Source organism: Rhinolophus ferrumequinum, chromosome 6 (genome assembly GCF_004115265.2).
Source record: "Rhinolophus ferrumequinum isolate MPI-CBG mRhiFer1 chromosome 6, mRhiFer1_v1.p, whole genome shotgun sequence".
In the NCBI taxonomy this organism is placed as follows: domain Eukaryota; kingdom Metazoa; phylum Chordata; class Mammalia; order Chiroptera; family Rhinolophidae; genus Rhinolophus; species Rhinolophus ferrumequinum.
The window spans coordinates 74,408,966-74,420,270 of record NC_046289.1 but is presented as its reverse complement, the minus strand read 5'-3'; the positions used below and the strand labels follow the sequence as shown (position 1 = coordinate 74,420,270).

Here is an 11,305-nt window from a genome sequence, read left to right as displayed (position 1 = left end):
TGAGACTTTCCCACCCTGCACCCCACCCACTCCCACCCCTACCCCACCCCACCCCCGTCCTACCCTCACCATGACTCTGCCACAGCTTGTTTGTGGGTTCCCTCATCCCCCCTCCTGGAGTGCCCATTCCTGCCGGGTGTAATTACTGCCTGCGCCCACGCTGACACTTTCTGCCTTGCCCTCTAGACCCCTCTCCAGGCACGTATTTCTTGCGGCTTCAGGACATCGCCACAGCAACCCAAACGTGTTAGGTAGAAGTAGCCTTTCTCTTCTCACGTAACACTCTCTACCCCCACCCCTGTTCCAAGACCTCTGTGCACACCACACATTCTCAAGTCCCTCAGCTTTACCATCTACAGGTCGGCATCAAAGTCGCCCACGTCCCTGCGTCTCAGTCCCACCTGCTACCAAGTCCTAAATAGTCCTCTTCTCATCCCCTCCCCACACCCCCATCCCCTAGCTAGCAAGACTGTGGGGACTCGCATTGGATTTCAGGTTCTGCCTGAATATCCCTGAGGAGGGGTTTTTCTGAACCCCGTCCAACATTCACCTCCATTCCCTGTGTTCTGGCACCCGATAACCCCCTGCCCCGTACCTATCTATGGCTGGAGTGTTTAAAACAGCAGGATCAAAGCTGTACACTAACGATTTGTGTACTTTTAGGATATATGTGTGCTTAATTGACAAGTTTTACAGGAAGAAAAAAAAGAAATATCAGAAGTTTAAGGAAAAAATTGGAAACCATTACATATCACCAGATCTAGAACAAACTCCTCTTGAGCTCAGTCTGGGTCAGGGGCCCCTTGTGTGGACCCCCATGGGCTCCTGTCCGACTCTAGCTTATATGCTGACATGTCCGTCTCACCCATGAGAACTGTCCTGTCCAATAGTAACCACTAGCCCCATGTGGTTATTTAAATTTCAATAAATTAAAGTTAAATTAAATTAAAATTTCATTTCTTTAGTTGCACTGGCCACATTTCAAGTGCTTAACAAACACATGGGGCTAGTGTTGACCTTCTTGGATGGCAAAGATATTGACTATTTCTACATCACATCAAGTTCTACTCTAGCAAAATGCTACGCTAGATATGCGCTCCAGGAAGGCAGAGACCACGTCTTTCTGGTCCTGCGCTGGATCCCTGGCACCCAGCATGCCCTCGGGCCCAGCTCTGATGCTCAATACCTATCAACAGATTGAATTAATGCACACACTGCACAAGACCCCACACCAGCTCCAATACCTGTGTCTTTCTCCCTCTCCCTGCCTCCAGAGTTCAACCCAGGGCTCAAGGTCTCTTTCCTCCCTCCAAACCATCTATGGTCCATGACTCAGGGTCCTAGAAGTGTGTGTGTGTGTGTGTGTGTGTGTGTGTGTGTGTGTGTGTGTTGAGGAGTAGGAGTAGAGAAAGTATTGATGGGGCAAGAGATGGTCATTGTGAAGAGACACCAGGGTTCCTGGCCTCAAGAAACTCAAGTTGGAGCTCTGTCAATGGCCGCTCCCACGTATGCAGTGGGCAGGCTCCCAGGTTTTGGTTTGAATTCTGGCTGTTTCCTCCCAGCTGTGTGACCTTGGGCAAGCAACTTAACCTCGGTCACTTCCACCGTATGCATTGTTTCCTCATTGTAAAATATGGATAATAATACCCACTTTACATATGTAGAGAGTACATTAAATAAGATGTCTGGGGCTCAGTTGAAACTCAATTATTGCTTGTTCCTTTCTCTACATAGAAGGCAGTAAAATCGCTTCCTCAAACATCATTCAGGTCATGGCCCTCAGACACCTGCATGCTTCCCACTTATCCCACACAGAGGCCAGAAATAACTCCTGATAGCTCCATTTGCCTTAAAGCAAGAGGCTTGTCATTAGTTCCACTGCTCTGCTTGCCAAAGGCACCTGGCTCACCTGTCTGCTAGCTACGTAAGTCTGTTTGGTTTCTCGCCCCCACCTTCACGTCATAGTGCACACCTGAAATTCCCTTCCTGCCCTCTCTTTCCAACAACCAGGCCCTACCTTCTCGGAAGCAGATTTGTTCATGAGACTCACTTCCTCCCTTAAGCCTGGTTGACTCATCGTTCCCAGTTTCAAGATCGCTAATTACTAAAAAGTATTTCATGCCTGCTTCAGCCTTTATCCACCCTTTTTTCTTCCCTCATGACTATGAGGTAAGACTGTACCTGGCCAATCTGCACCTGTGGGCATCTATCTTCCCAGGTATCTGGTTGTAAATGTGAGTGTGTATAGAACAGGAAGCAAGAGCGGGTGGTGCCCGCCACTCCAAAAAAAATAATGCATTTGTGAGGTGCGAGTGCTGGACCAGACCAAATACAAGTCCCATTTGGCCACTTACTATATCACTGGCATTTAGCAATTTACTTAGTCTTTCTGAGACTCAATTTCCTTGCATATTTGTCACAAAAATTAGAAAATTACTATTACTATTTATTACTGCACTGCCTTGCTTAGTGCAGGCACTGTTCTAAGCACTTTACATACATTATTTTATTGAATCTTCACTTCAACTCTAGCAGGTAGGTTTTATTAAAAAGATGTGGAAGAAATACAAAGAACTGAAAGCCAGACTGTCTTACCCAGATGTGAGTTATAAACATACACATACTACCTGAACATATACTTCTTACAAATACATCACACACACATACACACTCCCTATCACCTTGAACCCCATGAAGTCTCCACCAGGAAACCTTCCTGAGCTGGCCCAAACCACATGCTCTCTCCCATCCCCAAACACCAACCGTACTCACTATTAGGCCCAGCCAAACCAGCCCTCACTACATGGTGTTTGTTCATTCATTCAAATAAATACCCAATAACTACTAAGAACCAAGGCTAGGTAGCAGAGAGGCAAGACCAAAAGTGTTGTTCTTGTGCTCCAGGAACTTTGAATCTGATAGGAGATGCTGGCGTACAAACCAAGATTTATAGTAGGCACAGAGAAACAAGCACTATCTTTGACAGCACATATGAAGGTCTTCTAAATCAGACTGGGGCATTTTGGAGAACTTCCTGGTGGTGACACTTGAGTTAAATCTCAAAGATGAACAGGAGTTGCCTGGAAAAGGAAGGAGAGTCAAGAAGAGGGAACAGATTAACATGTTTGGGAAGCTGCAAGTACTAGTCCTATCCGCTGTGATGAAGAGTATTTAACAGGGACGGGCAGGACATGAGGCAGGGCCCAGTGCCAAAAGGCCTGTTGTGCTAATCTGAGAGATTCAAAGTCTGTCTTGAAAATTTGTCAGGAGCCATGGAAGGCTTTTAAGCAGAGATGTGACATGATCAAACCAGCATTTTAGAAAGACTGATCTAGCAGCACAGAGGATGAACTGTTAATAGATGGGACAGGGTGGAGATAGGGGAACAAGGAAAAGACTTTCAACAACCCAGGGAAGAAATGAGCTTAAATTCTTAGTGCAGTGGGAATAGGGAGGGTATTTAAGAGATATTAAGGGGAAATGGGAAGAGAATAGTGCCATTCACTACGGTAGGAAACATAAAGGCTAAAGTTTAGACTGAATGGAGGGAAGACAATACCTTTTGACTCTTGGAATTTGAGATGTCTCTGGGACACCCACGTGATAAACAATAGGTTTTTGAATGTGTGTGTGTGTGTGTGTGTGTGTGTGTGCGCGCGCACATACCCATTTTTCATTCATTATTAAAGCTTGCAAAACATCTGGGCTGGAGATACAAGTTGGAGTGCCATCAGCCTACAGGTAGTAATTAAAACCATCAGTGTGGATGAAATCACCCAGAGAAAGTGTGGGCAGGAAGATCCGTGAGCCCAGGACACAGCTCTGGGGAGCTTCAACTCATGAACGTTCAATTCATGAACGTTCTCCAGACAACAGAGAGTGAAGTGAAAAGGGGTGAGGAAAGGGCCTTGGAGATCATCAATATTTAGGGGAGAACAGAGGGGCAAAGGTGCAGTAGCCAGAACAGGGTGTCAAATCGAAATCAGTAGCCTCAGATGCAAAGGTCAAGGAAGATAAGGACAGGAAACTCCATCCATTAGATCTGGCAACTGGGATGTAGTCAGTGAAGCCAGAGGAAGGTCAGCGGAGTCGTGAGGGCGTGGCTTTCGGCTGTCGGAGAAACCTTTTCAACTGAATTGCGATTGGAGTAGCTGACTCAGACCGCAGTCGCCGCGCTTGCGCACTCATACTTGCCAGCGGGCAAACCGGGCCTTGGCGTTTCCGGACCCCGCGCACGCGCCTGCGAAGCCCACCTACTCCGCCCGGGGCCTCCGCAGGCCTGCAGAGGGCGCTGCACCTCGGAGAGCCGGGGCTGGGCGCCGCTCTAGCCAGCGCCTGGGCTCGGTGGCGGGTGCCGCAACTCCGCGTCCCCGCCGCCGCCTCCCAGCGCAGGTGGGTCGGCCCGCGCGGGGCGGGAGTGCCTGGGACTGTGGGGCGGGCGGGTGGCTGCAGGCTCCGGGCGCGGAGTGGTTTCCACCGCCCAAGTGCCCCGGCTTGGGTTCGGTCCCGGCACAGGCAGCTGTGGGCAGGGCCGCAGGAGTGAAAGTCCCAGTCCGGGTGGGCGCTGCCTCTGGACGTGCAATGCCTGCCCAGAACCCCTTAACACCCCGAGGGTCTCTGTCTCGGCTCGCGTGCGGCTTCCGCGGGATAACTGGAGGCCGGCCTCGCAGGGGCGGGGCTCCCATGATTGACACTTTTCCCCCTAGGTTTCACGGGCTACTTCTGGATCCCTCCCCTATCCTGAACCCTGAGCCGACACCATGGTGAGAACCCAGAGCTCAGCCCCCCACTTCTGCATGCCCCTGCCCTTGCCCCAGTGGTCTTGCCTCTCGATTTCCCTTTATAAACCTGGGGCTCTTTAGTGGGGATTCAGTGGGCCTGCCCATCCATGCAAGACAGCCCGCACCCTTCCAACCTGCCTTTTGCCTTTCCCTGTAGCACGGCCGCCTGAAGGTGAAGACTTCAGAAGAGCAGGCGGAGGCCAAAAGGCTAGAGCGTGAACAGAAGCTGAAGCTATACCAGTCAGCCACCCAGACTGTCTTCCAGAAGGTGGGGCCCTCAGATGTAGCCCTCTCTTTAGGTAGCCCCTTTAATATAGCAGAGAGGCCAAGAACTGGGCCTTAGAGTCAGATTGCCTGGATCCGTATCTGGGTTCTATCCCTTACTAGCTTAGCTATGTGACCTTGAAAAGGTACTGAATTTCTATTGGGCCTCAATTTGCTCATCTGTAAAATCGGGCTAATAATTGCACTTACTGCATAAGGCTGTTGTGAAAATCAAATGAGAGAATATATGTAAACCCATGAAGCACTTTACATCTGTACATAGTACCTGTTGTATGAGATTTATAGAAAATTCTGTACTTCTATTTGTGTTACTTAGTCCTGTAGTGTGAGAATGATAACAATCTCTGATCCTGCTACCTATCTTCTCAGCGCCAGGCTGGCGAGCTGGATGAATCAGTGCTGGAACTGACAAGCCAGATTCTGGGAGCCAACCCTGACTTTGCCACTCTCTGGAATTGTCGACGAGAGGTGATCCAGCGCCTGGAGGCTCAGAAGTGTGTAGGGGTTCAGGGCCCCAGGAAGATGGCTCTAGCCCTGGCCCTGCCCTGCCTGGATCCAGTGATGGAGGAGGAATGGGGCAGCCAGAGGCATAGGCAGAGGGCAGTGGAAGGGCTGGGTGCAGAAAGTCAGGTGTAAGCTGCGGTTGGGTATTGGAGGGCCCTGACCCCCATTCCCCTCTGGGTGCAGGTCCCCTGAGGAATTGGCTGTTCTGGTGAAGGCAGAACTGGGCTTCCTGGAGAGCTGCCTGAGGGTGAACCCCAAGTCCTATGGTACCTGGCACCATCGCTGCTGGCTGCTGGGCCGCCTGCCAGAGCCCAACTGGGCCCGGGAGTTGGAGCTGTGTGCCCGTTTCCTCGAGGTTGATGAGCGGAACTGTACGTGCCTGCAGAGTCTATCCCCACAGCCTTCACCTGCCCCACAACCTAGTACTGGGGTCTCAGTAAGGCCCAGAGTTGGGAGGGATGGTCAGGACAGGCCCACTGAACTGATGACAAAAGGGATGATGGAGCGAAATGCATCCTCCATGGAGTGCATAGAGGTGTTTCTAGGGGCCTTTGAGGGAACTCCAGGGCTACCAGACAGCGAGCTTCTCTTGCCCTGCTTCTGAGATGTGTTGTCACCCCTCCCCCAGTTCACTGCTGGGACTACCGGCGGTTTGTGGCTGCACAGGCAGCTGTGCCCCCTGCAGAGGAGCTAGCCTTCACCGACAGCCTCATCACCCGAAACTTCTCCAACTACTCCTCCTGGCATTACCGCTCCTGCCTCCTGCCCCAGCTGCACCCCCAGCCAGACTTTGGACCACACGGGCGCCTCCCTGAGGATGTGCTGCTTAAAGGTAAGCAGGGTTGGGGGTGCTGGGGAGGCCTCTGCAGTACTGCCATTCCAGCTTAGTCCTGTTCCTGAACGTGCACTTGGATTTACTGAGCAGTTATTCCGTGCCTGGCTCTGGGGGGTACATAAGATTCAGTCCATGGCAGAAGGGAGCTCAAATGTCCAATCGGGAAAACAAAACTGGTATATGCAGCTGCTGTGCCAGGCCCGCATATAGTGAAACTGAGGACGGAAGGTACTGGGAGGAGAGCGTGGGATGTTGGGGCAGCTAAGAGCCCACCAGGGTCCTAAGCACAGCCCTGTGCCCCCTTGACCCCCCCAGAGCTTGAACTCGTGCAGAATGCCTTCTTCACTGACCCCAATGATCAGAGTGCCTGGTTCTATCACCGCTGGCTCCTGGGACGAGGTGAGCCGTAGGGGAGGAGGCTGGGTCTTGAGGGCTTGGAAGGAAAGGAAAAGGATTTAAGGAGACCTCAGGCTGTGTCTTCCTGCCAGCTGATCCCCAGGATGCTCTGCATTGCCTGCACGTGAGCCGGGACGAGGCCTGTCTGACTGTCTCCTTCTCTCGACCCCTCCTGGTGAGTCCTGCAGCTTTTGCCAGAGTATCATGGATCATGGGCCTCGTGCTTTTGGGACTGACAGGTCTGTTTTTGTCCCCTGTGCCAGGTGGGCTCTAGGACAGAGACCTTGCTGCTTATTGTTGATGAGTCACTCCTGGCTGTGGAGTGGAGGACCCCAGATGGCAGGAACCGGCCCAGCCACGTCTGGATATCCCAGAATTGGTGGGGCGCACTGGGGAGCTGGGGCAAGGCTATGGTGGGACAGTCAGAAAAATGGTATGGCCAGGTATTTCCTTGACCCAGTGCTCCCACATCTGTGACCTGCCCAGCACCTCCCTCAATGACCAGCAGCCCCAACATACATTTCGTGTCATTTGGACAACAGGCGATACTCAGAAGGAGTGTGTGCTCTTAAAAGGTGACGCAACCTGCAGCTTCCACCCCTTGCAGCATCCCTCTTCCTCTCATGGGTGTCCCCTCCCTGCCCCTGTTCTTTCTTTCAGGCCACCAAGAGGGCTGGTGCCGGGACTCGGCCACAGATGAGCAGCTGTTCAGGTGATGACAGGGAGGCACACCGACAGGAGTGGGCTGTGGGCTCTGGGCATCCGGCCATTGGGGCGGGAGGCTGGGGATCGGTTAGATGGTCGCAGCCTGGATATGGGTGTGGCAGTAGCCGAGGGCTATGAGCATAATAACCCCCACCCCCACCCCACTCACCCTCAGGTGTGAGCTGTCAGTGGAGAAGTCCACCGTGCTACAGTCCGAACTTGAATCCTGTAAGGAACTGCAGGAGCTGGAGCCTGAGAACAAATGTGAGGCCCCATTCCCTGGGATCCTGCCCCTCTCAGGAGGCCCCTTTCTGGGAGAGCGGAGCAGGGGAGGTTTGGGAAGAGCAGGAAGGGTCTCAAGAGGATGGGAGCAGAGGAGGGTCCAGGAGAGCCGGTCCCGTTCCCGCCCTCTTCTCAGGGTGCCTGCTCACTGTCATCCTGCTGATGCGGGCGCTGGACCCCCTCCTGTATGAGAAGGAGATGCTGCAGTACTTCCAGACCCTTAAGGCAAGCTGGGGCTTTGGGAACCGGCAAGGGGATGGCCCCGGGGGCAGGAGGAAGGCAGCTGCCACGAATTCCTTGCCGGCCCCATCCCTGCCAGGCTGTGGACCCAATGCGGGCAGCATACCTGGACGACCTGCGCAGCAAGTTCTTGGTAGAGAACAGTGTGCTCAAGATGGAGTATGCGGAGGTGCGCGTGCTGCAACTGGCTCACAAGGTATGGGCTCCGTGTGCTTCCCGGGCCTCCCCTCTGGGCCACGCTTCTTCCTCATGGCCTGGCCAGCTTTTCTTTCCAGTCCTTAGGCTTCCGCGGACGTCCTCTCTGTCCAGCCTCTCCACACTCTTGGCTTTGCCTTCAGTCTCAGGTGCCTTTCTGGCCATTTCCTCCTCTGCTCATTGGAGCAGAGCAATATCTAAAGGCTGAATAATTCCCAGAGATTCCTCACAAACTTTACAGACTATCTTTCTCTGCTTGTAGTTCTTCCCAATCTTCCTAACACATCACTGCAGCCCATCTCTGCTCCCACCAAATGGGCTCAACTCGCCAGGCCTGCTCCTCGCCAGTATCTGTGTTTCCCCCCCCACTCTCCTCTGTCCCCTCTACCTGTCCCCACTCCATCCACACCACTGGCCACCAACCCCAGTACTCACATCTGTCCTTGGAGTGTGTACTCTGGTGGCTTGTAAGGTAAGCTTCCCACCTGCCCCATCCTCTCCTCAGCTGAGGTCCCCCGGGCCTCTGTGGGGCACAGAGGGCAAGTGTCTGATAAATGATAGCTGAGGCCCCTCCCCACTGGGTGGTCTTGTCACCCCCTCCTCAGGATCTGACGGTGCTCTGCCATCTGGAACAGCTACTCTTGGTCACTCATCTTGACCTGTCGAACAATCGTCTCCGAGCCCTGCCGCCTGCCCTGGCAGCCCTGCGCTGCCTTGAGGTAAAGCACTTACTCCTCCGTCACTGTCCTGAGTGGTCCTTTTCCTCTTCGTCCACCTCAGAAGTCTGCCCACCCTACAAAGAGAGCCTAGGTGCTCGCAGCCCCTGCAGATGACCCCTGCCTGCCTCCTCTGTCACCGAGCCTGACTGCAGGAGCCCTTCCATGCACTATAAGTGCATGAATCACCAGTCTCAGGCTGACAGCTGCCTGCCCTGCCTTCTCCTCCCTGCTACCCAGGTGCTGCAGGTCAACGACAATGCCATAGAGTCCTTGGACGGTGTCACTAACCTGCCCCGGCTGCAGGAGCTCTTACTATGCAACAACCGTATCCTTTGTTCTGGGTGCCTTTCAGACAGCGGGCAGCGTGAGGTGCCACCCTGGGAAGGGACAGACAGTGAGCAGGGTGGGTACCCCGATAAGGGGCCTGGGGCAGGGGCTCTGGCAGTCTAAGCTCAGGAGAGAGGATAGCCTGCCTTGCAGTAGGAGACTTCTGCAGAGGGGAAGTGATTTCCTCAAGCCAGTTCACAAACAGACAGGCTGCAGATGTTCTTGGGTACTATTTAAAAATCAGGAAGTTTCATATTTGAAAAACCAGGAATTCTGATTCCTCTAAAAATTGGAAGTTAAAGGAACCTTCGGCCCGCATTCGCACTCACCCTGCCTTAGTCATTGCTGAGTGGTGGATACCTCTGTAGCCAACACTACCTTCCCCTTGGCGTTGTCTGCGCCACTCCTTCTAGTACCACACCCAGCCTGCCCCTCGTCCTTCCTGCCTAGCCCATGTGGGCAGGGGTTGCAGTCCCTTCCCAGAGCCTTACTTCTTCCAGGAAAGCATGTGAGATGTCCATCAGTCAGGCTGCCAGGCAGCAGTCCTTGCTCTTGAGGGAAAACAGTGATGGGTGCATAGGCGTAGATGGATCTGAGGAACCTGCCAAGCTTTCCTTGACTCTCCTGCTCAAGGTCTCCAGCAGCCTGGAGCGCTCCAGCCTCTGGCCTCCTGCCCCAAGCTGGTCCTCCTCAACCTGCAGGGCAACCCCCTGTGCCAAATAGTGGGCACCTCGGAGCACCTGGCCGAGCTGCTGCCATCCGTCAGCAGCATCCTCACCTAAGAGACCCTGCCCCCACCTTTGCCCTCTAACTTATTGGGACTGAATAAAGAATGGGGAGGCTCCCTCAGACTGCTAAGCTGCTGCCGCCACTGTTGCCACCGCCACCGCCACCACCACCAGTACTGCCACCTATTCTGGAAAAGAAAGGGAGAGAGGGTGTGTTGGCTTACCCCGTGTACTTTCATTTTATGCTCAGTCCTGCCGTCTCCTATCGTGGAGAACCAAAGCCTTAGTGTTTGGGGGCAGAATCAGACAGAGGGCTGGATTGGAGTTTACCTTTCGGTTGGGGCCGGGGCTGGGTTCCGTGCTGGGATCGGGTTCGAGGTCAGGTTCTGTTTGGGGCTGGGCTACAAAGCAGCTGTAAGTTTCCGACTGGAAGGGCTCATAAAAGTTTGTCCCATGACCCCTGCTTCTTCCAAATGCCCTCTGCCCAGGGTCCCTGGCTCTCATTCACCACAGTAGACAAAGCTGTTCCCAGGAGGACTAGGTGAGGGCACCCTTGCTCCACCCTCTTAGGACAACAGTACCCGTCTCCTGAGTAGCATTCTGCGGTTGAAGAGCCCTTGACAATACTTGATCCCATTTGATCTTCATAAGCTCTCAAGGATGGATGATTAGGCCCATTGTACTGATGAGGAAACCGCTGTTAAGACCCACCCAAGAGTGCTGAGCTCCTGTGCTGGAGCCAAAGCTGTCTGTACACCCTGGTCTGGGATTCCAGACTCATGTTCTTGCTTCTGTATGGGTATGGGATGGTTGGGCAGAGACTGACCTCAGCTCCCTGGGGTACTGAGCCAGCTGCCCTCCCAACACGTACTTAACGTACTTGTGCACACACCCCTTGTCCTGACTTTGAAAGCCCTGAGGCACTCAAACCTCCAGGAGGAAGGAAAGGGGAGTGGCTCAAGGGTTAGGGCACGGAGTCACACCTGGCTGGGTGGGGAAAGAGAAAAATTAATTGAAATGAGAGAGTGTGACAAGGCATTTCCTGGTTCCCTGGGAATCTACCTGGGCCCACTGTACACACACACACATCTGGACCCTCAGGGTCCTGCCCCTTCCTGTATCCCTAAGGGACGCACAAACAGCCCCTCAACAAAGTCCTTTGGCTGACCTGCCTCACATCTATCTGGGGTTTTTATCTCCACTGGTGTGTTGTCTGAAAGTGTTGGAGGTGGGAGTAGACCCCCTGCCAGGACTGGGGCTTGGAGCTGGACAGGAAAAGGTCCGTGTAGGTGGAGGGCTCCCTGCCAG

The 11,305-nt window shown here is 53.5% G+C and overlaps 1 protein-coding gene across 1 annotated transcript; it reads left to right on the top strand.

Moving 5' to 3' along the window:
- Window positions 1–4,160: 4,160 nt before the first annotated feature.
- RABGGTA (Rab geranylgeranyltransferase subunit alpha) lies at window positions 4,161–10,127 on the top strand. The gene is made up of 17 exons (XM_033109595.1): window positions 4,161–4,392; window positions 4,707–4,763; window positions 4,939–5,049; window positions 5,436–5,560; window positions 5,754–5,941; window positions 6,199–6,402; window positions 6,721–6,804; window positions 6,894–6,976; window positions 7,065–7,166; window positions 7,271–7,376; window positions 7,462–7,513; window positions 7,682–7,770; window positions 7,925–8,013; window positions 8,108–8,224; window positions 8,829–8,942; window positions 9,180–9,267; window positions 9,903–10,127. Exons 2-17 carry the CDS (start codon window positions 4,761–4,763, stop codon window positions 10,049–10,051), a joined length of 1,704 nt encoding a protein of 567 aa, XP_032965486.1. The 5' UTR covers window positions 4,161–4,392; window positions 4,707–4,760; the 3' UTR covers window positions 10,052–10,127.
- The last annotated feature ends 1,178 nt before the right edge of the window (window positions 10,128–11,305 follow it).

Excerpts from the sequence above, each read along its gene's own strand:
- RABGGTA (XM_033109595.1), top strand. Across the intron at positions 5,942-6,198 it reads CGAGGTTGATGAGCGGAACT|TTCACTGCTGGGACTACCGG; the intron begins GTACGTGCCTGC and ends CCCCTCCCCCAG. Across the intron at positions 6,977-7,064 it reads CCTTCTCTCGACCCCTCCTG|GTGGGCTCTAGGACAGAGAC; the intron begins GTGAGTCCTGCA and ends CCCCTGTGCCAG.